The 27,861-nt window shown below is 44.6% G+C and overlaps 1 protein-coding gene across 2 annotated transcripts in view; it reads right to left on the reverse strand.

Moving 5' to 3' along the window:
* Window positions 1-27,861, reverse strand: part of grik5 (glutamate receptor, ionotropic, kainate 5) — a gene marked incomplete at its 3' end in the record, with an annotated part of 95,423 nt that overhangs the window by 2,937 nt on the left and 64,625 nt on the right. The window contains exons 11-18 of one of the 2 annotated variants that reach the window (XM_083760318.1): window positions 26,757-26,960; window positions 22,469-22,582; window positions 19,187-19,296; window positions 17,405-17,578; window positions 15,969-16,134; window positions 5,942-6,167; window positions 3,512-3,640; window positions 1,022-1,149 (exon numbers count right to left, since the gene is read on the reverse strand). In XM_083760318.1, coding sequence (XP_083616444.1) covers window positions 1,022-1,149; window positions 3,512-3,640; window positions 5,942-6,167; window positions 15,969-16,134; window positions 17,405-17,578; window positions 19,187-19,296; window positions 22,469-22,582; window positions 26,757-26,960 — 1,251 coding nt within the window. Of the gene's footprint in view, window positions 1-958; window positions 1,150-3,511; window positions 3,641-5,941; window positions 6,168-15,968; window positions 16,135-17,404; window positions 17,579-19,186; window positions 19,297-22,468; window positions 22,583-26,756; window positions 26,961-27,861 lie in introns of both variants that reach the window. The other variant, XM_083760317.1, reaches the window with a different exon arrangement.

Genomic DNA, 27,861 nt, shown 5'->3' on the forward strand with positions numbered 1-27,861 from the left:
TTGCAGCCCTGACTGTGACAAGAGTAAACAAAGCCATTGTGCTCACACAAACAGACACAGTACTCGTTGTCGGAGAACAGACTCTAATGGCAGGAGGGGTGTGTTTGAGAGGGTGGGGGGGGACGGGACAGACACATGGAGGGGGTGGTTATCAGAGGGTGAAACGAAGGATACCAGCGTACAAGTGAGGCATGTAAAAGAAGATACATCGGGACATTTAATGCCAGGGACAAAAAGATCATACTACTGTGCTAGCAAATATTGGCATAACCCAGTGGCTCTCAAACCTCTTCGATTTCGAGCAATCCATAACTCTGAGAGTGCACAAATGGAAGCAAAGGGTCCACTTGGTTTCTAACTATCAATTATGTATCTGGGGGACAACCTGGAACCCTCCAAGGAAGGTCCCAGAGGGTCCCCATGGACCCCACTTTGAGAGCCTTTGGCATAATCTCAATATTGCTTATATACCCATACTGTAATTTATAGCTCACATTCACTATATAGTATAACTGTTCATTTCATAATGGCAAACACCAATACTTACAGAAACAAACCAAAACACGATAGCTTAATTGCAGGCAAGGGCATGCAGCTCAAATTGCGTAATCGAGTAATTTCTTTTTCATCTTCGAATTTATCATCTTTCTTTTCTTTTGTTCTTATTTTCTTTTAGTTTTTTGGGAGGGTGCACACAACAACATTATCATTCCTCAATTGTTCACATGCAATAAACACATGGAACACCAGCACGCGTAACCCCCCCTCCACATAAACACACCATTACGTTGACACACAGAACAAACACACAGAACGCAGAAAGCCGAAGAAAACAAGACAAAAAAACAAAACACGCGCACACAAAACACGCGTGCACCACCACCACCACTGCACACGCGCCACGATAAGACGCACGCATAAGCGGCACGGGGATTGGCACGTCGCCGTGGGGACCTACTGGGGTGTGTCTGTGGCGAGGAGGAGGAGGAGGAGGAGGAGAGGTGTTGTGGGAGGGGCGTACCTCGTCGGTCTCGGCGGCGGAGGAGCAGCGTGTGGACCACAGGAACTCCATGATGGCCACGAACACGGCGATGATGAGGCCGCAGATCAGCACCACGAAGATACCGCCGATGTTCTCCATGCCCAGGCCTGAGTGAGGAGGTACACACCAGTCACCAACGATATTCTATTCTAAGCAATATCACACGAGAGGGTGTGGTTTACCGTCATTAATTAGGAACTCGGGGAGAGTTCCGAAAGGCAGCGCAGAAGTGCAGAAGTGCATTAACACATTTAGTACAGGAAGTGCCTTCAAAATAAAGGCTATAGAGTGCCAGAGTTGTCTGATCGCTTTTACTTTGAAAGCCATGAAACAGGAAACACTTGCCTAAGAAAGTTGACTTTACAAAGGGACCTCACATCCCCGATCATCTTAATATATTGTTTTACGCTCCAAAAAACGTTCATATTTTGCGGGAGAGACGGATGAGGAGCAGAAATGAAGCGCCAGCATATCGATCCATTCATCACCGCGGAGAGCGCCTTGGATTAGGAGATACGAGTCATTCTTTCCGCCGCGCTAACATGGGAGTCAATGACAAGCTAATAGTTGCACTGAGCGTTAGCAAGCGAAAAGCGAAATGCCCCCAAAAAAATAGGAAAAATTCTGAATATTCTTATCTCGCCCCGCGTCGCTGGGACGTCAATAGTACTAATATTTCGGGGTCCTTATGACGTTCTCAGGCGTCCTATGTACAGAATCTGTTAATGACGGTAAAGCACACCCTCAAGTCTAATGTTGAAGTGCAGAAGTGCATTAATGATGGTAAAGCAGACTCTCAAGTCTAATATTGCAATTACACAAGTTACCCTTAAAACTAAGATATTCGCTGAGAAAATCATCATTTTTGAATGACAGATGTTATAGCCACTACGTCCACAAATGTCCCAAGAAACTCGCTAGCCGACTGACTGGGTTGCTACCCAGTCAGTCGGCTGCGCTCTGGGAGAACAGAGGAGCTGATTTCTATGTTTTGATTAGGCCTTCCATCATGCTCGTTTGAAGCGCGGCTGTTTCAACCAATCAGATTGCTTCCTCAAAACGACCTGTTGTATAATAAATGTTCTCCATGCCTATAGGCTAGCCTGGATAAACCCACTCCCCCTGCTGGACAACATTTCATTCTAACCCTCCTGGCGTCGTTTTGAGGAAGCAATCTGATTGGTTGAAACAGCCGTGCTTCAAACGAATGAGGCCTGATTGAGGAGGAACGGAGGGACACCAACAATATTGTATTTGTGATTTCATTTGTTTTGCATTAAAGAAAACAATTTCAGTTTTTAACAACATAAAACATTTGCAAAAACAAAATATGGTTGAAACATATTGGACATCTGCTATTTTCACCAAATGTTGCAATCAGAATAGGGGGTATGCGCATGCATAAAGTGAATGGCAGATCGAGTGGCAAATCGAGTGGCAAAGTGAATTTAACGTTGTTTTAAGTAATTTAATGCAATCAAATATGACTCTTCTGTTTGGATGAATGGGCTGTCAAGGCCAGAAAGTAGTTTTTTGCCACTCAGTAGGCGTTCCTGCATAACTTCCGGGTATGATGATGATGTCACGCGCATACCCTCTATAGACCGATTCACAGAGGGTTTCCTGGGTGCGGCCATTACTGAGGTGTACCATTAAGTGCAGCAGCAATGATTAGCTACACCTGGTCTACAGAGCACCTGCTCCATGTATTACACCTCAGTAATGGCCGCGCCCAGGGCACCCCTCTGTGAATCGGTCTATAGGAGTCTGGGGTTTATGTGGTTACAGGCAGGCCGCAGTCAGACCTTCATCAGTCTTTTATATTAAAAGGCATTTTGATAGTCAATGCGTCAATGGTTACAACCCACGTGCGCGCACACGCACGCACGCACGCACGCGCACACACACACACACACACACACACACACACACACACACACACACACACACACACACACACACACACACACACACACACACAGTGTCAAATGAAAAGCGTAGGTAGAGTAAAGAGTAAACACGTGAAGCACTTCATAAGCACATTAATCTGTAATTACAGAAGTGAATATTCATCATAATCACATTCAATCCCATTAGAGAATGTCACGCGGTTGTAGTACAATATGACCAGAAGGCATTCCAAAAACTCTATCGAAATATTGTTACAATGTTCCCTAAAATCTAGTCTCTATGACAATCAGGCACCCTGATTGGTTAGTAGTAAGCGGGGCTCGCACTTTCTGACGCACTTCTTCTGACAGATAAAATAACAGTTTTGGAGGCAGACTTAGAAGTGTCACAGAGAATTTCTTTGGGGACATTGTTAAACGTCTGAATATAATACAATGAACGTAAAAAACATTGCTTATATGTAAGGAGAAAACTGCTTATATGTGCTTTAATCCTGGCTTCCCCATTTTGGCCCAAACGGAGAGGAAAATAGGAGATGCGTCCCATGCGGTGACTGACCCTTGGCCCGGTGGTCCTCCTCTTTGGGACACTGGCCCCCCTCCCACCACCTCCTCTTCAGGATCTCCAGGCGGTTGTTCTCGTGCAGCTGCAGGATGGCCAGCGTGATCTCGTCTCTGAACGGAGAGCCTGCGGTGGACACGCATCAGGACAGGACACAGGTTACAGCGTTACACCTCTCTGAATGGACACGACAGGACACAGGTTACAGCGTTACACCTCTCTGAATGGACATTCAGAGAGGTATGTATGCTGTAACCGTTACAGCATACATTGTATACACCTCTCTGAATAGACACGACACAGGATACATTGCTACGTCTCTGAATGAATGGAGAGCTTCTTGGACACACATCAGGACAGGACACAGGTTACACCGTTACACAGGCTGCTGAACGGGAGACACTTCTGTCCAAGTGGCCTTACCCACTGGAGTCCCTCAGGGCTCCGTACTAGAGTCTATCTGTTTTTGTTTTACATTAACCATCTTTCCGGTTTTCCCAAGAATACGGGTGCTGTGGTTTAAGTGGTTAAACCCAGTCTAGTCTACACCAAATCTCTTTGCCCCAAAATAGTTGCTGTACAAGCACACAACACGCCGTACCATCACACTGTGAGCTTGTAGATCTGCTATTTTGGGTGAATGTTCCCTCCCAGAATAGTTCATTTTGTTGTTCAGATTCAAAACTATACAGTAGGCCACACTGTAGAAGAGTAAAATCCCGGCAGGCTGGCAAGCAGCTAATACAATGAATAATGGGTGTGCTCTGAACCACGGGTGTGCCAAAGTGCAAACATGGATGGTAGTCAACATAGGTCAATGCTGGAACACCTAGATCTAACACATCCATTTACACATTGTTATGCCTCCCTGTAAATGCCTAGTTCATGCAGTTCGCAGTCAAAAGTCCTGTGCGAGATGTCACTCGACAAAAATAAAACACACACACACACACACACACACACACACACACACACACACACACACACACACACACACACACACACACACACACACACACACACACACACACACACACCACTTGATCAGTTGCAACAGGAATAATAACGTCTGTCCGTCTAGGACTATTTAGTCTACTGAGGCCGATTCAAAAAATGTCTTCTAAATCATGATCTTTTCTGAAAACATCAAAAATGACAAAACATTTATGTTGCTTGTATATACTGTGCAACAATTACCCCAAAAGGGGTTCCCGACTTCCCGTCCTGAAAGGCATAGTTACAAAAAAGGTTCCCGTCCTTACCAAATAAAACCAACCAAATAAAACCAAATCTCCCAAAAATTGTCGATCTACAGGTCTCACGACGCATTATGAGCGTTCCCCCCCAGAATCGGGATGCCAGGGTTCAAGTGGTTAATCCTACATGTAAAGATAGTGGAAGTGGTGAGGAGACGATGAGGGGTGGGAGAGCGGAGTCCCATCGAAGCGTCCAAGCTTTAAGCCATTGAGAGCTGAGACCAGATTCTTTAAGGCATGAAGTCCTCTGAGCCGAGACCAGATGGAAACAGAGAGAGAAGTTGAAGATGATGTAGAGTGGAGGGTGAAGTCAGAGCAGGAAAGGAACGCCACCAGATGAGGATGGGGGGGAAAACAGCAGGGGGGGGGGGGGGGGGGATAGAGAGAGAGAGAGAACACAGCCAGAGTGGGAGATTGCACAGCATCAAGATGAGTGTGTGTGACGTCATTATAGGAGAAAAAGAGAGAGAGGATTAGGGAGAGATAAAGAATGAGATTATGGCCGAAGCTGCCGTATTATAGCAACATTGATTATATATAAGTATAGGGTCCGGGGACCTCCAGGGGTCCTTCAGGGGGTTACAGAGGGTCCCTGGCAACATTTGAAATTATGATTTAGAATTATGATGGAATTTATGAATTGATAAACGCAATTTTTTATGCGAGTCCCTTGCACAAAATCGACCCCCAAATACACCAATTTGGGGGATGTTCTCCACAAGCTCACAATAATCACAGTGCGACGTGTCACATATCGTCTCTTCGGGTGGAAGCCTCATATGTCCAAGACCACTTTCCTTTTCAGGATTCAAACTCAAAAGTAGCAGATCGGCTATAGTTCAAAACGCGTGGCTTCAGTTCGTGCTGCGTTTTGAGCTTGTGGATGTGCTACTTTCATTGCTTTTGTGTGACGCTGTAGTGTGATCAAGTAGTGCATAAAATGTACGTGTTTTAACCCATTTTGGAGCGGGAACCCCTTTTGGTGTTAGCATTATGTTATGCTTTAGCTATTGAAAAATAGCAGATCTACAAGCTCACGAGCTTGAAACATAGCTTTTTCAGAAAGCTGTCAGGATTTAGAAGACATTTTTAGAATCTGATCTCAGGTCAAAATGGGTCAATATGGAGATATATATATATATATATATAAAATCATTGTTCATATCCTCACCCAGAGGCATGCCGATGCCGTAGCCCTTGGTGTCCAGCAGGCCTCCTATCTGGGTCAGGTTGCAGTTGAGGCCGCGGTAGTACTCGTTCATGGTGCTCTCCATCAGGAAGGCGTACTTGGAGTTGACCACGCGGGCGATGCCCTCCTCCGTGCTCTTCACGAACACGCTGGGCTGCTTGGAGTGCATGTAGTTCCACATGCGCTGGTACGTCTGGTAGCGCGAGTTCTGCATGGGAGACGTGGAGGGGAAGAGGAGAGGAGGTGAGCTTTATCATGAATTGTTTTCACGTTTTGGATTTCGTATGGTTGTCTGTCAGTGTAGCAGAGTGGCTCACAACCTCTAATACAGGGGTAACCAATATGTCTGTACACGGACATGTGTCCGTGGCAAAGACTTGGTTACAGACCTGTGGCAAAGACTGAGTTACAGACCTGTTATGGCTTATGGTCATTCAGGGCTATCTATTTATTTGTGTTTCTGGTAATATTATTGTCCGTGGCAAAAAACATATGTTGACAAATTAATGTCCACCACAAGCCAACATGAACCCAGCTCTAATATGTCCCCCGAGTTACAGGGATATCGCTTTGGCTTAGGATGTTGGCGTTGCTAGCAGGAGACCCGGGTTTGAATCCTGGGTAGTTACATCTGCACTGTTGACTGTTTGACTGTTCAAAGTTGAATGGACTACAATAGAGTCAAGCAAGCCTTTAGAATGTTTTGTGGCATCCATTTATAGCATATTATACGGCTGTTCTTTTAGAAGTCCTCAATAATATAATGAATCAATCAATGTGGTTAGGAGAGGAGAGGAGAGGAGAGGAGAGGAGAGGAGAGGAGAGGAGAGGAGAGGAGAGGAGAGGAGAGGAGAGGAGAGGAGAGGAGAGGAGAGGAGAGGAGAGGAGAGGAGAGGAGAGGAGAGGAGAGGAGAGGAGAGGAGAGATACTGTGCCATTTGAGAACTTCACACGTCATTTCATTGGTAATAGCTAGGTGGGAAATAGAGGTGATAGTTCAATTGGTGATAGAAGCATGAAATTTGGTACAGATGACCTTTATATGACCATAATCGATAATCAACCTCGGGCCACGCAAAATTCCTCCATTTTCCAAGATGGCCGCCAGTTTGCAATCGGACCTATACTTTTTGGACTACACCAATTTGCGGGGCCTATAAAACTTAGCATTTCCCCTAATTTTGGTATAAGATATGTCCTGGAGGTATTTCTACCAAGTGAGATAAAACAATAACATTAGGTTCCAATATGGCGGCATATTTTTCAATATGGCTGCTGAGAAATTGCATAAATGTACATCTGCTCATGGTTAATCCACAGTTGGTGATACAAGCATGAAATTTGGCACAGATGACCTTTATATGACCATAATCGATAATCAACCTCGGGCCACGCAAAATTCCTCCATTTTACAAGATGGCCGCCAGTTTGCAATTGGACATACGTTTTGGACTACACCAATTTGCGGGGCCTATAAAACTTAGCATTTCCCCTAATTTTGGTATAAGATATGTCCTGGAGGTATTTCTACCAAGTGAGATAAAACAATAACATTAGGTTCCAATATGGCTGCATATTTTTCAATATGGCTGCTGAGAAATTGCATAAATGTACATCTGCTCATGGTTAATCCACAGTTGGTGATACAAGCATGGCATTTGGCACAGATCACCTTTATACCACACTAATTGGTAATCAACCTCAGGCCACGCATAATTCCTACATTTTTCAAGATGGCCGCCAGTTTTCACCAGTTGTAATGGTTTCAACTGTGCCTATGTTTTGGACTATATCCTTTTGCTGGGGCTGTATTTTTTAGTTTTTTTTTCTCATTTTGATATAAGAGAACATGTTCTGGAGGTATTTCTAACTAGAACTGCACTCTGTCGAGTGCCTACTTGCTTGTTGCACACAAGTAGGCCATAAATGGCCTACTAGTGCGCAAGCAGAGCGTGCAAGTACTGTAGACCGCTACAAACTTTCAAATCTCAGCCTCTCTGTGAAAGAACATTTGCTATATGGAATTATTAGGTTTAGCTATTTGCTACGTACCTTGCTTTTGGATGAAAAAAAGTAGTATTTTAAGTATGGTAATGATTACTTATGCCTGTTATGGCAGTGGTGTCAGATTACATAAATGTATACATAGGGGCATTACCTTTAGTCCACCCGACACTGAAACATGTCATCGTTACGTCACCATCGATAACCAATTATACCCTGGCGTTGGTACATATGTGACCAGTTTTGACTGAGAGACTGCCATCGCGCACATTCCAGCTTTTCACCAGAGGAGATTTTTTTTTTTCTTTTTCTTTTTTTTTTTCAAAATGAGTTAATAGCACAGGCAGACTCTTCACATACTAGAGCATGTCTGAAATAAGTGTCAAAACTGAAATTTACATGTAAATATGAAAAAAATGCTTAAATATGTAGCTATTGTAATGTTAGAGACCACAGAAGTGAACCTTTCAAGCCTGTTTTCTCAACTCGCTGTTTTCTGCAAGACATCACTCTATAAGCCATATCTCCAAAACTGGTGGGTCAAACTGAACAACCAATATGTCAATTTGAAGCTATGATTCCCTGCTTTCATATGAAATGAAAAAACAAAAATTAAAAAAAATCCAATGGCAGTCTCCCAGTCAAATTTGGTCACATATATTCACCACGTATACTGTATGTCTATATGTATATGTCTATATGTATGTATAATTTCTGAGTTGGTTAGTGGTATAATGTGGTTACTCGGGTGGTTTGATGCATATGTCCCTTGAATCCACCCGACACTGAAACATATCATCATTACGTCACCATCGTAAACCAATTATACCCTGGCATTGGTACTGTACATATCTGGGACATAGGCTTCGTAGCATGACGGAAAACATACCTGCACGGTCTGCTTTCGTATGTCCCGTGCCAGCATATGACTGCTAAGGGACATTGGTACATATCTTCATCACGTCATGGGACATATGCTTCGTAGCATGACGGAAAACATACCTGCACGGTCTGCTTTGTGCCAACATATGACGTCATATCATATGCTGCTAAGGGACATACGCGTCGTAGCACCTGACTGATAACATTACTTGCACGCTCTGCTTGCACAAGTAACAAGTAAGATCACCTGTACACCTTCCGAAAGACTAAAGCCGTGTTTTCCTTGGCTCTGCTCTCCCGTGCTGGCACATCCTGTCAATTCAGGTGCAGCAGTTTAACTTTAATTTGGGGCAAGCTAAACAGCATTTAGGAAACCTTGTAGAAAATGTATTAGCATTGAACCCCATGCTGAGTATCAAATGTATTAGCATTGAACCCCATGCTGAGTATCACAGCTATAGTGTCAACCAGTGTGCCCTGGTACTGCAATAACAAGATAACAACTTGTCAATTGGGCTTTTGGGATTTTGTAAACCTGTCAGCCATCTTCACAAATTGAGGGATTCTGCATGGCACGAGGTTGATTACCAATTAGCCTCGGAAACCCAGACGTTTTTATTTCCAGGGAGGAAAAAAAAAGTCTGGGTCCGAGTCCACTTCAATTCGGCATAGAGTAGCGCAAACGTCGATCACTCTCTGCTGATTTCGGATTGTCTGCATCTTTGTTAAATTGACGCACACACGCACACATGTACACACACACACTCCTCTCTCTCTCTGTCGCTCTAATTAATCAGTCTCATGTTGCGCATAGAAAGCATAGGTGGACCCCAGGCTAATTACCAATTAGTGTGGTATAAAGGTGATCTGTGCCATATTTCATGCTTGTATCACCAACTGTGTATTATCCATGAGCATGTACATTAATGCAATTTATCGGCAGCCATATTGGAAAACATGCCACCATATTGGAACCTAATGTTATTTCTGATCGTACTTCATAGAAATACCTCCAGAACATATTCTCTTATATCAAAATAAGGGGGAAATAATAGAAAATTACAGTCTCAGCAAAAGGATATAGTCCAAAACGTAGGCCCAGTTGAAGCCATTTCAACTGGTGAAACCTGGCGGCCATCTTGAAAAAATTAGGAATTATGCATGCATCGAGGTTGATTACTAATTAGGGTGGTATAAAGGTGATCTGTGCCAAATGTCATGATTGTATCACCAACTGTGGATTAACCATGAGCCAAACCATGAGTAGTACAGTTATGCAATTTATCGGCAGCCATATTGGAAAACATGCCACCATATAGACTAGAGCACCGAAGTCTGACGTCACTTTCAGTAGAGGGCGTCAGTCCCCAGGTTCATGTATTTTTTTAGTTGCATTGAAATCGCCATAGGAGGATTTTTAGATTGCTTCATATAAGAACTGTGTTTGAAAAAGTCATCCCGGCCGCTTCACTCATATGGATATGAAGAATCAACTGACTGAGAGAAAACGCTAATGTTACTACTACTGAATTAGTTACATTTTCGCTAGAAGCAGACTGTATCATATATGAGTGACTGACTGTTGCAAACGATACAGAGACACCTCCCTGACAATAACAGCTTGTTTATTTTTGGACCACAACGCTTATAGTAGACGATATTAAGATCACCCCGTGTTATACTCCATAGAGAAATTACTTCCGCAAACCAGGGGAATCGAAGGGATGAGCGAGTTACGTCAGGACTTCGGTGCTCTATTGGAACTTAATGTTATTTTTGTATCTTACCTGGTACAAATACCTCCAGAACATATTCTCTTATATCAAAATTAGGGGGAAATCAAAGATTCAGCCCCAGCAAAGTGATATTGTCCAAAACGTAGGTCCAGTTGCAGCGATTTTGAAAACTGGCGGCCATCTTGAAAATTTAGGCATTCTGCGTGGCCTAAGGTTGATAATGAATTAGGGTGTCATAAAGGTGATCTGTGCCAAATGTCATGTTTGCATCACCAACTGTGCATTAACCATGAGCAGATGTACACTTATATAGTTTATTGGCAGCCATATTGGAAAACATGCCGCCATATTGGAACCTAATTTTACTTTTTATATCGTACTTGGTAGAAATACCTCCAGAACATATTCTCTTACATCAAAATGAGTGGAAATAAAAATATTTACAGCCCCAGCAAAACGTATTTACAGTTGCAGCCATTTTTTAAACTGGCGGGCCACCTTGAAAGAAATTGGAATTCTGCGTGGCCCGAGGTTGATTATCGATTAGGGACATATGAAGGACATCTGTGCCAAATTTCATGCTTGTATCACCAACTGAACTATCATGCATTGAAAACAGCTATTTTCCGCCTAGCTATAAGACAGTGGATTGTCAGTAAATTGTAAGAACATTGTCAGTGAGAAAAAGGAGGGCATTTGCAAAGGTGCCGTTATATAAATGCTATTCAGATTCTTTGCTACAATAAAAAGTGTCGAAAAATGTCACTTGTTTTCAGTAACAAAAGAGAAGAATTAGCAAGGCATTAGAAAGTACAGGAAAGCCTGAAGTGTTCGAATGGCTCATCTAAAAAAGTGAAAAGGTGCTCTTTTCGGCCAGAGTTGACTGAATGAAACGAGACAGAGATGATTGGTAAAAAAAAGAAAAGAGAGAAAAGGAATGAGAAAGTAGAGAGAGCAAGAGACAGAGGCAGCAGAAAGGTCATCGGGAAGAAAAATAAACCACATTAGAATAGAGAACCGACTGACTGAGAATGTGTGGATGTGGCTGAGAGGAGAGAAGGTTGAGGGAAAAACTAAGCAGGAGATGAAAAGGAGAGATTAAAAAAGGAGAACAAAGAAAAACGTGAACGGAGGAGAGAGCGAGAGAGAGAGCGCGCGAGAGAGAGAGAGAGAGAGAGAGAGAGAGAGAGAGAGAGAGAGAGAGGCGGGTTATATGAGGGGAATGGATCAACTCTTGAAAAACATCCAGGTCCAGGTGCAGGAGAAACAGCAGCATCATTATTTTTATTGCCATCAACGCTTCGATCCCTCTCAGTGATCTTCATCAGGACCCCTATTTACATAGAGTACCTTATACCAATTAAACACCCACTTTTATAGGAAAGCCTTTTTAAACCGATAACCAATGTTTGCTTTTAATTCCCTTGATAATGTCATTTTATTCTGCCTGCTGTTTTATTGTTATGTAACACTGTTGTTTTTATATTGTTCAAACTGTTTAAGTGCCAGGGACGTCATCCCGTATCTGAATCAACTATGCACTGGTTGCCATGTCCGTAAAGACGTATTATTTTAAAACGCCCTCTCTTTTTTATAATGGGAGAATTGGCACTCAGAGCCTAAACTGGTGACGACCAGGTGGCGCTGAAGGAGTTAAGCACTTTGTGACACTGTCAAAAAAGGTGCTATATAAATAAAGTTTATTATTATTATTATTATTATAATGGTTCACTGTTGATCACGCGTTGTGATCAGCTTGTCGATCGGATATTTTCAACAAAACCTTCCGAGGGCGACGGGTCATTTGCGTGCCCTACACATAATATCCCCCCCAAACAAAGAAAAGTGACATGCGTGCGAGCATGCAAAAATGACCTACTGTATGACCCATAGACTGTAAAAAATATGGACAAAGCGTTCCCCGGGTCTAACATGAACGTAAAATGAAGCCTGTAATAATATGCTAATTCCTGATGTAAGTCGCCATCTTTCTAGATCCGTTTGGTACCAGCTGGCCATTGGCTGGCTCCGTTTTGGACCAGCTGGTCATTGGCTGCCCAGACAACGAGGCGGGACTTCCCCCCTTCTTCTCCGTTGGTTTTTATTTTGACTCGAGTGGGAGGAGAAGACTCTTGAGTGGGAGGGGAATCCCGATCATAGACTGTAACGGTAGCCACGCCCCTCAGAACATACGTGACTTTATGGTCATTTTTTTTATTAATGGGACCATCATTTTCCAAAAAGAATATTATGACATTAGAAATGAGACTTTAAACTAGTGACTGGAAGAAGAAAGTATTCATGACCATGTTTATTAAGGTAATACAGTCTAGGTGAAGTTGGGCCAAAATACATGGGCCTCTATGGAGCTATGGGGCTTTTTGGGTCCAGTCCAGCGCCACAACAGGCCATTATATGAACTACCGATTTCAAATGAGGCTTCACGAAATATCTGGCTGACTGCCCCCCTGGTATGACCCTATATAATGTATTGCGGGACGGAGGGACACGTTTGCACGTACTGTAGATCATCTACTTTCACTGTTTCATTTGTCCAATAACACTTTAAACTCACTGCCAGACCGGGTGGGAAGGAGGTCCGAGGGGCCACTTCAGCTTTAAGTAGATCCACATGGTCACGCATGCAACTCGAGGACGCACGCGCACATGTTGAGAGCGGAGAAAATGTCATCGGTCAATTAATGAGCCTTGGGTCATTTTGGTGCGCCCCGCACCGTGGTGCACTACACACAGTGCGCACTGTGCGTATGCCTAGCGGCGGCACTGAGTGACAGATTGCATCACAGATGTCGGATGTTGCATGTCTGTTCGATCGGGCTTCGATCGTTTATAAAATCGTGGACGCTATATTTTGGAGTTTAGAAGGATTTTTAAAACTGTATTTTTATAGTTTTCTAGTGCTCAGTGTGAACGTCCCTTTAGTTTACAGTTACATATTGTACTGTATTTATTTACTCGCATTACAGCAGTCGTTCTCAACCTGCAAAAGAGCATTTTCAGATCATGTTTATTCTCGTGATCAATCAATCGATTGTGGTCCACCTTGGATCATTATGGAACTAAGTCCATATGTATTGCTATCACAGTGAAAACTCACTTTTCAAGCATACGAAGATTTCTTTTTTACACATATGTATTTTTGAGGGGCGCTATAGCCCCTCCTATATACAGCTTTAATGTTTGTGTTGTCTGAACAAAACATTTAAAATGCCATTGACAATGAACGGAGAATTTACGTCATATGTGTCTAAGCAAATCACCATATACTGCATGTCAGTATGAGAACCCTTGGCCAATAAGGGACTTCCATTCTTGACGATGCTGTACGATGATTAGAGCGCCCCTCACTTCACACGGGTGTGATTTTCAGGTTAATATTATACTATCATTAACCTAGTAAAAGCGGGAAAGCATCTGCGTCATTTTAGATTTTAGTGTTAAAAGCAGCTGTACACTGTACACTGTACACTGTAAATCACAGTGTGTCACTCACAACAGTTTTGAAAAATCTTTAAAGTGCTTACATTCTTTTCTTTTTTAGAAAATCTCCTCTTCTGGGGGTCCCTGGCACAAGACATTTTCAGATGAGGGGGTCCGGCGGCCAAATTAATATCAATTTGGGGGTCTTTGACACGAGAAAGATTGAGAACTACTGATTTAGAAGACATTTTGTGGAATCTGCCTCAGGTCTAAACGGGTTAAACATTTCTAACGTTTTGGCAATCTTTTGGGGGCCCTCTTGCAATATCCTCACGGCCCACACTGCATTACAGGATGTGTGAACAGAGACAAATGAGACGGAGGCAGAGAGTGTGCAGTGATACAGTATATATGTCAGCCAGAGGCTTACAGTAAACAAACAGGGGAAGCAAACAGGCGCTCGTATCCACCTTATGTTAAGTCGAAATATAACACACACACACACACACACATATGCGCACAGTGCACACACATATCGCACACACTTGACAAACACAGATGCCGACATAGATGCCTGAAGCGCTGATGTAAGCAAACACAGGCAGTCAGCCACTTAACTACACAAGCACTAACGGCCGTAAAGAAAACAACAACGCACGCACGCACACACACATGCACGCACGTCGCACGCACACACAGATTGAAGCCAAAACCACCGAAAAACACTGTGAACACATGTCGCTATGACGCTGAAACTGGCACTTATCCAAATATCAGGCACCTACACCTACTCACAGACGCGCACGCACGCACGCACGCACACACACACACACACACACACACACACACACACACACACACACACACACACACACACACACACACACACACACACACACACACACACACACACACACACACACACACACACACACACACACACACACACACACACACATACAGATTTTATTGATAATTAACATGTTTGGGTTTATTTTTACTGACTATCTTCTCCGCTAGTCCCTCCTTGTTTGTGTCTGTTGACAAAATTGTCAATAGTCATCATAGCTTAGTTTAGCCTTATTTTTCATCAGTTAAATAAGTTAGCCGGTGAATATGTTGTGTAATAGTCTACGAAAGATAAAGTGGCACTATGGAACTTTTTCCATGAATAAAATATGATTTTGTCCAATCTGTATGGTAGAGATTAGAGAATGTTAAAATACAGTATAACTTGTACACTTGGGGTGTTTGCATTTTGTCTCCCTGCTCTTCTATCGATACATTTAGATGATGTCAAAGGTCATGTCTCACCTACACACAGGTCAAAGGTCATGTCTCACCTACACACAGGTCAAAGGTCATGTCTCACCTACACACAGGGTCTGACTCCAATTGTCAATTGGAGTCAGACCCTGAAGGTCAAGATTCAATTCATCCCCTGAAGCAAGCAAAACATAAATAATAATCCACACAAAGTGGGTTCCAATTTTCAGTACTTTTACTTCTACACCACTACATCTCAGAGGCAAATATTTGTTTTACTCAACTACAATTATTTGAAAACATTAGCTACTAGTTACTTTGTAGGTTTGGGTTATTATTTAGTTTTTTAAACATACATTACCCACTTCAGACCTACTGTATATAGGCTACATTTTGGCCATTTGAAAATATTTTGAAAATATTCTTATTTCGTATACATTTGCAATGAGACATTCTGCATAATGAGTACATTCTACTTTTCATGCTTTAACTTTACTCATGCTTTTTATATTTTTTAGCTCACAATACGTTGCATGCATAATGAGCACTTTCTACTTTTTGTACTATAAGTACATTTTGATGCCAATATACTTTGGTACTCAAGTACATTTTGAATTACCGATTCTTACTTGTAACGGAGCAGTTCTACATTGCAGTATTGGTACTTATAGGTATAAATACCATAAAGAAGGTCATGGTGCTCCCCCCGTGGATGGTCCCATACTGGATGTTGGTCTGGTCCGCCAGGTCGTCCGGAGACTCGATGGGAGACTCCATCCTCTGGACGGTCAGGAAGGCCGCCAGGTTGGCCGTGTAGGACGAGATGATGATCAGCGTGAACGCCCACCTATAGGACGCCATGGAGAGAGAGAGAGGAGAGGGGACACAACCAGTCTTAATGATGGTAAATGGTAAATGGTGCGTTTATATAGCGCCTTTATCCAAGGCGCTGATTTGAAAACGCCCACCTATAGACCATGGAGAGAGGAGAGGGACACAACCAATCTTAACCCATTATTGACCCATATATAGGGTAGGTACCCTCACAAAAAACATGCAGTAATCCTGGTCTCTAAACTGCCTCCCCCTGGCCAGCCGGGGCGCCTGATTGAGGGGAAAGGAACTGGTTGGAATAACGTGTTCCTTCCACGCGCTACGAGGGAATCTCCCCCCTGTCAGGTGTAAAGGAGCGACTTGGACACTCAGGCATGAAGGAAGCATGAGTTCAAGTCCGTTTCTCTCCCCAGGTTGGCGGAGGGTGTGTAGAGCCCAGGATCACATTAGATAATTGACACAGGGGTGGGTCCCTGCGCTCCCGCAGGGATAAAAAAACATTATTGACAGACCTGAGATGCCTTGTTTGTTTCTATATCATAAATATTTCATGTCAAGGACCCCAAAAATGATCTGAAAATATGTTGTTCCAGGAGGGACCCCCCCCCCCCCCCAAAAAAAAGATATGAGTTAAAAAAAAGATTTGCACACGTTTTCGCGATATTTCCAAAATAGCAGATCTACATACAAGCTTGTAGGGAGGGGACACGACCAGAAAGGCAGTGTCTCTCAAAAGTTTACATTTCATGTATACTTTGTATACTTGACAGTATACAAAGGGAACCAATTTGAACCAATTGGTCCATATATCGAAGTTAGCCTCGGTCCCAGCCCTACTCATCTGCAAAGAGAAAAGCCTGGTCACAACCTAAGGCACACTGTCGCAAGGGGTAAAAACTAACCCGTGGCTCCCGACATGCGTGGCAGGTTAACACTAATCCGTGGCAGGTTAAAACTAACATGTGGCTAGGGTGTCGGACTCATGACTGTAGGACTGCATTAGTACATCGGACCAAACACACGCACCCCAGTGATTCGTGCTGCGACACGCTGTGAGCTTGTAGAACGAGAATGTTTTTTTTATCGAATTCTACTACATTTGTCAACACAAATGCATTTGGCCTCACAAGTATAGTAATACTAGTGTGCGCACACACACACACACACACACACACACACACACACACACACACACACACACACACACACACACACACACACACACACACACACACACACACACACACACACACACACACACACACACAGTATGTATAACTTACCACACCCCGCTGACACATCGCGTGGACAGGGCCCTGGGCATGATCTCGGAGCCCTGCTGCATGAAGCCTCCTACTGGGAACCACAGGCTGTTCCCCAGAGTGTACTGGTTCTCCAGCAGGTCCCTGCGCTCCCGCAGGCATGGGTGAGGGTTGTACCACTCATATGGACTCAACCTGGGAGGAGGAGACAATAAAGGCAAAGTCCATTATCTTCATGGCACTCACCAACGACCTTAGATCAGACGAGAAGACCCGCTGAATTTAAGCATACTACTAAGTGGAGGAAAATAAACGAACAAGGATCTGTAACTACTCATTATGGACTCAACCTGGGAGGAGGAAACAATAGAGCGTGGCAGTCCCGCCCCCTCGCTAGACGCGGAAAATAATTCCCTGTTCATTTTCCTCATAGACTTTTCAAAAAGTATTTATTAAAGACGTTTAAAGACCGCTCTATAGTGGAGGACCTTAGGGAGACAAAAGGGTGATTTTGCACTCATCTGTCTAAAAGTGCCATATTTTGCACAGATGTAGCCCAGGGCAAGCTCTAATGATTTAGCTAGGGCACCCTAGCTGGCGACCTTGGGAAAGGTTGTGACAGTTGCTGAAAGTCGGGGTACCATTAGCCTCGATACCCAGGCTTTCATTTCGTCTGCGCGAAAGATGAAAGCCTGGAAAAAGCCGTGGGCTGAACCAGTCTAAAAGTGGGAGTCAACCCTTCCGGGTGGGCGTCGCTCTAAATGATGTGACGTAGCGCTGCACTAGGGGGGAGAGGAGGGGCCGGGGGTGACGGACAGATCGATGAGATCCAATCAGGGTGCGCGCATTTCTGAGGCGCGACCCGCCCCTCTAGACCAGAAATGTCTCTGCTTAGGTCAGGCTAGGGTACCATTAACAACCTAAAATATAAGGCATAACATTTTCTAAATTTCATTATGCTTAAAGTAGCATGTGACGTGTCAAACTAGGGGTTTTTCATGATTCTGAATCCATTGCAAGCATTCGTTTTGCACAAAAAACACTCCTTTGGGCTAAAAACAGCCATAGCAATCATCACAAATCACAAATCCGTCATTATATATACGTTGTTAATCCGCCATCATAAGCTTGACAAAAAACAAAGGCAACTTTTCACGCCGACGGCCATATCTAAACCCTGGCAAAAAGCAGGAGAGGTGAGGACAGGAGTGTCGCTACAGCACAGCAACAACAGTAACGTATAATGCAGGGATTCTCAAAGTGGCGTCCTGGGGTTCCATGGGGGTTGATATACATAGCATCAACATCACTTTAACCACTTAAACCTATTTCATACATGCAATGTGTTCTGATCTTGTAGATCTGCAATTTTTTTTAAATTAATAAATAACTCCCAAATCTACTGTTATATGGCTGTCCCAGGCACAAAATCGTCTCTGCCAGGGGTCTGCGATGAAATGCATATCAGTTTGTTGGATCCTTGACATGAACCACTGAATGTACAGCAGTGGTTCTCAAACGTTTAAAATGAATAACGTATATATTTGGCCTGACAATCTGAAAAAAGTTTGTTGCCGATCTAATTAACCACCGTCAAGTGGTGATGAGCTTGTAGATCGGCTATTTTCGAATGGCCTATATCGTTAGACTTGATGCTACATTAACTCATTTGTTGGGGGGACCGCCGGGAACTCCCTCGAGGACCCCCATGAGGGTCCCCGGGCCCCACCTTGAGAAGCAGTGACATAATGTACTGTACACACTATACAGTGAGTGTATACTGTATATATAGTACATACTGACCTTGCAGCCAAGAAGAGGACGCAGCTGACAGCCAGGTAGGCGAGCAACATGAAGAGCCACACTGCAGGAGAGAAGGGATCCAGGAAGGAGAAGTAGCCCGGCTTCCTTCCCTGGAGGGGTGAAGGAGAGAGGGGAGAGAAACACGAGAGAGAGGGAGGAGTATAAACACAATGAATGATGAGTGCAGTGGGCTCAGGGGTAGTAGAGTGACCGGATGGAAACCGCAAGGTTGCCAGTTCAAACCCATTGGAATGACCTGCATAAACTACATTAAAATTGACCACATTGGTACCACCTGAGTTGTTTTAAAACCTTGGTGAGCTATACAGATCCCCACAATGTTTTTAGATCGTTTTGAAATTGTCTTATAGCTTCTATTTGTAACCTACTGTATGTAATTCACAATATATTATGTGTAACTTTTGTTTTCCTTTTCCTGATCTTCTGACGTATTGTGATGTTTTTTATATGATATTGTATTACTCGACGACACTGAAAATTAGTTTAATTACTCCGTGTAATTTAGAGAAAAAAAAAAAAGACTCTAGTCTGAACCCCTAATTGCTCCCGATGTGCAGGTTGGTGCCGTGCATGGTTTCCTCCGGCATCGGTGTGTGCATGCATGCATGTGTGTGTGTGAATGGGTGAATGTAATGCACACAATCTCTATAAAGTGCCTTGGATGAAGGCGCTAAATAAATGCAGCATTTACGTGAGAGAGGGGTTAGAAAAGTGGTCCAAGGCCACAACACCGCAGAAAGTCCCCCTTCCCGCCAGTGGAGGGCAGTGTTCCTCTTTAACGCTACAGTCTGCTAACCCAGCGCTTTCTGTCTACTTGGCCTGAAGCCTAAACCTCATCAGCGATGCAAAGCTGCCCACTGTCTGTTAGGCAGCAAATAGCAATGCATTCTTCTCACTGTGGACCTTCCTACAGTGACTCTACAGGCATAGAGTCACAACATGAATATGCAAAAATGTGTGAGTGAGGATATAACATCAAAGACAAGTGCCGGCTAAAAAAGAAACTGGTACAAGCAACAGAAACTGCATGGATTCAATCTCAGTGTTATTCCATGTAATTCTTCATGAGCTCCATTTATCCTCAACAGGGGGTCCGGGACCCCTTGGGGATGCTCAGAGTTACTACAGGGGGGGCCGCCAAATCTCTGTGTGCTAGGATTTTTATTTTGGAGCAGTGCCTAACCGCTCCAGCCATGTCCGTCCGTGTATGTGTATCTTTGTATCTTTGCTTTTAGCCTAAATGTCTGACTGTACTTACCTCGTGCTGTTTACAGTTCTGACTACTAAGGTATTCAATCAATCAATCAATCAATCAATCAATCAATCAATCAATCAATCAATCAATCAATCAATATGCTCATAACAGCTCGTATCTGCTATAAAATTCCACCTACAGTACAACAATATGCCCAAAAACAGGGAGAAAGTGGTTGTAACAGGCCAGGAAAATGATGGCTGACCGCTCCCCATGTCAGTTTACTCTATGAACCCGCTATAGGGTGAAATACACGAACAGAACTCTACCCATGAATCTCCTGCACCTACAGCATGAAGGGGCGTTTGTTTGTTATGTGCCTGTGTCTGTTACTGCACTGTAATTGCATGTCGTTTTATGTGTGAGTAGGTATATTATGTCCAAGATTGTATTAGCCTAGCGACGAATAAAGTCATCTTGAACCTCAAATATAACCACAATGAAAGCCACCTTGCTGATATTGTCGATGTTGGGCAGAAACCTTGTATGCCAGAAACCGTTACTGGGGGGAAAAAAATACCTGATCCTATGACTATTTTAGACACAAGCTCTTAGTAAGTCAACCCGTACTATTCATTTACGAATAATAAACATCTCGCTCAAGAGTTAAAGATCTATAATGGTCCATTGGACTACAAACTCTCTATCACTATAGATTATATCGTTGCTGTCGGGCAGAAAACCTTGTATCTCCATGTTTAAAGTTTAGATGTTTCTTTTTTTATGAATGCCCTGCTTCACCATTCATCAAGAGTATATGACGACGTGTCACGACGTGTGGTGAGCTTGTAGATCTGCTATTTTCAATAGGCTATATAGGCGTATCAATCAAGTACAAGTATACAGTCTGGGCATCATGAGTGATCTCCACCAGGGGAATGTAACCGCAGTGAAATCCAATCCTATAAACCAAAGAATTCCATCTCAGGTATCCATAAAAGCGAATCAGCTCCCAGTATAATTCCTCACGTGCTCCCCTATAGTTAATGTAAGCCCCGTATGGATGCACACAGCCAACGTACGTCTGCCAAACGAAAAGGCACCGACGACAAGCGTCAAGAAATGAGCTCTGATCTCAGTTCTATATATCCGGTTGTGACCCCAATCGGAGACCCTCCATCTCTGGCTAATTTGTGTATTAGCCCCCCTGGAGAGGGTCGGGAAATAATGATGATGCCGGAAGGAACAGAACAGGCACGGGTTGGAATGCCGTCTGGGAGGAGGGGCCCTGAAGATGCAGCTATATAGCTGATCTGCTCTTTCTGCTATTTTTGAGAAGATGTTTGAAAATGTGTGGACATTTTTCAACGTGGCCATGGCTCAGCGGTCCAGGCACCTTGGCTGGTAATCCAGTCTGGCAGTGTGCCGCGGGTTCGACTCCCGATCCCGACGGCCTGTCTTCCCCCCATCTCTCTCCCCATTTCCTGTCAGCCTATTGTCTGTCCCTCCAGAAAAAAAATAAAGGCGAAAGCCACAAAAAAACATAAAAAAATTAAATAAAAATTGCGATTATCTAAATAAATTGCGATTATCTCAAATAATTGCGATTAGGCGCTTATGTATAATAATTGTGACAGGCCTAGTAGTGACGAGCCTCACCGGATGAACTCTGTGCAGAATCCCCGGGGTCATGCAAGGGGTTTGTAGAAGTCGAGACACGCACGCACACACGGACCCACGCACGCACGCACGCACGCACGCACGCACGCACGCACGCACGCACGCACGCACGCACGCACGCACGCATGCACGCGACGGCGCTCACCAGCTGAACTCTGTACAGAATCCCCGGGGTCATGCAAGGGGTTGGAGAAGTCGAGACACGCACGCACGTGCACATGACGGCGCTCACCAGCTGAACTCTGTACAGGATCCCCATGGGTCAAGCAAGGGCATGTAGAAGTTGACGCACGCGTGCACGCACACACACACGCACGCACACACACACGCACACACACGCACACACACACGCACGCACACACACACACTCGCGCGGCGGCACTCACCAGCTGAGCTCTGTACAGGATGCTAATCCCCAGGGTCATGAAGGGCTTGGAGAAGTCAATGACCTTCTCTCTGGCTGACGTGATGGTGAAGCCGGCCACGGCCAGGTCTGCCTTCTGCGGGGATGACGGACAGGCACAGGGAAGAGGGGGAGAAGAGAGAGAGAAGGGTTGAGAGACATACAGTTAGTATAGCGCTGTTGTCGCTATACTCGCCATACTGAAACTTTTTTTAGTTGTAAATGAACGGCCTATACTTGATCATACTCCAGCGTGTCGGGCTTGTCTTGGTGTTGCTCGTGTGTGTCGATGGAATCAATGAAGACACTTTTTTTCTTTTGAAATGTTAATATAGACCTATGTCTTCTATTGTGTTCTGAAGGTCGGGCTGCTGTACTGCCACTAGTGTTAATGTTATATTTTGTATTGTGTTCTCGGGCCGCTGTGCTGCGCTGCGCTGCACTGCACTGTGTGCCAATTATGCCCCCTCTCCTGTTGTGTTCTCTTTTCTGGTCTGTGTACCATGTGTGCGACGCACACTTGCGTGTGTGCCTGCACTGTTTAGTATTTACTATTACATTTCTATGTTTTGATAATCAGCGCTTTGCCATCTAATAGATGATACATACACTGTGCCATATTGGAGAGGCCACTGTGTGTGCAGTGCTTTGTTGGACATGCGCACCTCCACCCACCCCCCTGTTAAAGTCCCGTCCCCCGTCATAAAACGACGCATCGACTCAACTTCGACTTTACTGTCTGACAAGTCGACTTGTAAAAATCTCAACTCGTTAATGCCCTAGCGTGAGCAAATGCTACCACGTGTTAAAAGAGCCCAGAGAGTGCATGGAACCAAATGGACTGAGGGTCCACTTCGTTCCATTTGTGGACTTCCAGAGTTAAACAACACCAGTAAATTAACGATAGAGGTCGTCTCTGACTGTATACATTTAATATAATGTATATATGTGCCTACAAATCCAACAAGGCCCCATATTCTGTATTTGATAGCCTGGAAAACTACTGTCACAGCCCCCTGTAGTTTGGCCTACTAGGGCCCGTGTGGTTTCTTACGCCAGGGCTCCACCGGACGCGTTGCGTCTCCGTCGCGTCCTGCTCGCGTCATGACAACGTCAACGTCACGCTAGAGGTGCTCCACCGCAGGCTTTTGAAAACTGCACGTCAGCAACATTATGGATAATGTATTGTAGGTACGTGCGTCAAAAAACGAACCGGGGCAATGTTTGAGTCACCGAACGCAGCACAACGCAACGCAACGCGGGCAGTGGAGCCACCCTCCATTGATTAAAAGGGAACATTCCCGACGCTGACGCGACGCGGACGAGCCCGGTGGAGCCCTGGCGTTAGGTAGGCCTAGGTCTTTGCTTCCCACAGGTTCTGAATTGCCAATCAGTGCATTGGTAGCACCTGGCCAGTGTTCCCAGTGTGCTCTATAAAGGGCTGGGAGTTGGCTGGCCTCACTCTCTCTCTCCCCTTCCATGAGAGCAGCAGCATGTGTTACTTTGCACCATTCAACATCCCACACTGTACACTCACCATACATCCACTCACTTACACTACTGATTAACACACCCCACTTAGTGACGTTAGTATTGTTTGATACATATTAAGTTGTTTATATTGTAAATAAATATTGGTCTGTGCACTTTTAAACAGCCGTGTGTCTTCCTCCTTTGTTATGGCCCAATTAAGAGCCAGGTCATAACACCACCTAAATGAGATGATAATTCCGTGCCTGGGATGGTCCACCAGGCTAGGTATTTATGAGTCAACAAAATGTGTTATTTACTCCAGAGCTGACATCTTGCCGAGCGGGGAGGTCCTGCTCAGTCATCCCTGAGAAGAACAGCTGCCGGCGGGGAAGGAAAGACAAGATGCTCGGCGGGTGTTTTTCCGACAGCTTTTGATTGTAAACCATCTATATATTTTTGGTCTGAAATACTATAGTACTTTTTATTTTCACACATATAGTGCTAGATTCAAACTTTGTAATGTCACTGTTTCCATATTATGTTGTCTCTGTCGGGTGGAAACCTCATTATGTCCAAAAAATATATATTTTTAATATTACTTTTCAGGATTCTAATTCAAGAATAACAGATCTACATAGCAGATCTACAAGCTCAAATTGCATCGATTCGCACCACGTTTTGAGCTTGCTGATCTGCTACTTCTGACTACTCTTGTGTGAGGCTGTAGTATGATCAAGTAGGGCATTACATTACACACGGAAAAGTTAAAATCTGGAGTTAAGGTTTCTGATGTGTGGACAGGCACCAAAATGACCCGATTCAAGTGATTGGAAAGATTACTTACAAGGCATTACATTGTTACTTTATATAACCTTTAGGTTCCATTACGACAGATTGAAAATAACATCATACTTGATATTTAACCACTAGAACCCCAGCATCCCTATTCTGGGAGGGAACATTTGCCGAAAATAGCCCATCTACAACACGTAGAGCTTGTAGATTTGCTATTTTATAGTGAGGAGGTTTGGTGTTCCGTCTTACTAGGGCTTTATCTTCTTCTTCTTCTTTCGTGTATTGTCATCATATGTCCAGTTCAGTGTCGCAAAGCCACGCCATTGTCTCTGGTCCCACGTGGAAGAGGCCAGCCTCTGAAGGAAGTCTGTACAGACAGGACAGGTGGTGATTATGTGGTCGGCAGTCTGCTCAGGCTCGGCACGCTCGCATACATGCCACGCTGTCTGCCAGACCCCGCTCCTTCATGGACGATTTGAAGCGACCAACCCTAGTAGGGAGGTCGGTTCAGCCGTCTCCAATGGATGTAGTGGTGCAGTCCAGTTGTCTTTGTAGACAGGTCCTCAGGGACGGAACCAAGCATCTCTTGTGCTGCTGTCCGGTTGTAGGGGTGGCGGGACTTGAGTCTCTATGGGATTGCTGGCTGGAAGTTGTTGTTTCGTGCAGGATATATGCCAGTCATGTTCTTGGGCTTTCCTTGCAAGTGCGAGGTTCGCGGCCTCTCGTCGGAGTCCGGCCCATTATCAAATTGGTAAATTCCAAATATTATAAAAGCATGCCGCAGACGGCACCCCTGGACTTGCAGCATCAAAGGCACCCACTTTGAGGACCACTGCTCCACGTAGAATCTTTATTTTGTTTTAACAATAAAACGATGTATTTCTCTTGTGAGGACCAGGAGAATTGTCCTCGCAGTGTCTATTTCTCAACTTCTACTGCACTGCGTGCAAGATTCTAAAAGTAATACAAGCACGCACGCACGCACGCACGCACGCGTATGACTACAGTGCAGAGGTGCTCCACCTGTACACAGCAGCCACTCAGGTCTGTGGTGTCGCTGCCTCGCCACACGTCTCGTCCATTAAGCGCTAATTGATGAACACGGGCCACTAATGAGAGCTGGGTGATCGGGGCGAGCGGGGGCAGAGAGAGAGAGTAGAGAGAGACAGAGAGATACAGACATTACAGAGAAAATGAGAGATAGAGGGAGAAATGTACATAGTGATACAGAGAAAGGTTGAGAGATACAGTGAGAGAGAGAGAGAGGAGAGAGAGAGAGAGAGAGAGAGAGAGAGAGAGAGAGAGAGAGAGAGAGAGAGAGAGAGAGAGCATGGGGAGCCAGGGAGCCACAGCGTGGCAGGTCTCCACATAGGGAGCAGAGGCTGGTAATTGAAGTATACCACATGGTAATTAAGAGCACGGGGGCTTCTCATTACACAGTCCAGACTGGAGATCTTAACACATACACAGTGGGACTGGACAGAGATAGAGAGACGCTGTGTATGTCAGTATGTGTGTGTGTGTGTGTGTGTGTGTGTGTGTGCGTGTGTGTGTGTGTGTGTGTGTGTGTGTGTGTGTGTGTGTGCGTGCGTGCGTGCAACGTCTGTGCGTGCGCCCACACGAACGAGAGAGAGAGAGAGAGTTATGGTAAGAGCAAATAAGGCACTTTTTAAGGCAACGCCACCACTCTCATTTGGTGAATTATCAAGTCAGGTTTTGTCCTAGATATCTTATTCCCCTCTGAGGGAAATTCCACACATTGTAAGTTACTGCAGAGTTGGGGCTTTGGGCTACAGTGCGTGCGTGCGTACGTACGTGAGCCACTTCGTGCTGCGTTTCAAGTTTGTGGATGTCCCTTCGTGTGAAGTAGGGTGTTAATTTACAATAAAAACCCACAAAAAAACCCAGAATTCTTTTTAGAATCTGGAGGTTTCCGCCCGACAGCGACTGACGTGACGAACTCACCCTGTCTCACCACGCCCTCAACACTATAGAACTCTTACCCTGTTGATGAGCTCTCCCACCATGCCGGTCCAGGAGCCGTTGGGCTCGGGCGCGCCGTACTGGCCGTCGTCCACCAGCTTGATCCGGAAGGAGAACTTCAAGATGTCCGCCAGCTCCCGCAGCATGTCCACGCAGAAGCCCTCGTACTGGTCGTTGCCCTGGAAGTCCTGGTAGTTGCCCCGACGCATCACGTACGGGTTCTCCTGAAGCACACGACCAGGGGACACACAACAGCGTTTTTGCATGTGAGGAAAGTTGTCACGTGTGTCATGTGTGTCATATTGGTTGATAGACTAATTGCGCAGGACATGTAGCATAGCGTATAACACCCACGAAAATACGCTTGCATAAGATTCACCCCTCAACTTCTCTGCGCGTCCAAAATAGCCTCTCATTGAAAATGAATTACCAGGCGTGTCAGTCGCTCCCCGTCTGAAAGGACCGTATGGGTGCTCCTCAAACAAGGTCCCCCAAATTGATAGTTATTGTACATAGTATATCATACTGTGCCAGGGACGCTCATAAGATAAGAAAGAAAAATTATTGTTAATTAAACAATGTCTGGCTTCCACCTGCGACGTCATGTGGCATCCAAGTCTATGGACTTTTAATGTTTTCTTTTAGCACGGACCAATCGTGTGAGCTTTGGAAGCCAATCAGGATGGAAGATGGGAAATGGTGCCGCTCCGTGTTGATCACATGACTATGGAGATAGTGTATACCGAATTGTGTGATGTATGGATAAAATGTGTACGAGTAATCTACAGAAATGTGTTTTGCCAGAGTTTAACCTTTTGAAAACGGTGTTAGCAATATTTGGAACTGGGCATGAGGCGTCAACATATTATTCAATTATGATAGCACACCAAGGTCAGCCCTCAAGCGTAAAGAGTGTTTGGGAGGTTGATTTAAATCAATCCTTTACTGACGGTGAATGGAAGATGATTCTACGGAACTCAAAGAAGATGTCCCGTGAACTTAGAACCAGATTAGTTCAATTTAAAATAATGAATAGAGTCTACTGGACTCCGAGAAGATTGTTCAAGGCTAAGCTCAGAGATAGTCCGGTTTGCTGGAGGTGTGATGAGGACCTCGGTACACTTA

This window comes from Protomyctophum parallelum (assembly GCF_964188405.1).
Source record: "Protomyctophum parallelum genome assembly, chromosome: 3".
Taxonomy (NCBI): Eukaryota; Metazoa; Chordata; class Actinopteri; order Myctophiformes; family Myctophidae; genus Protomyctophum; species Protomyctophum parallelum.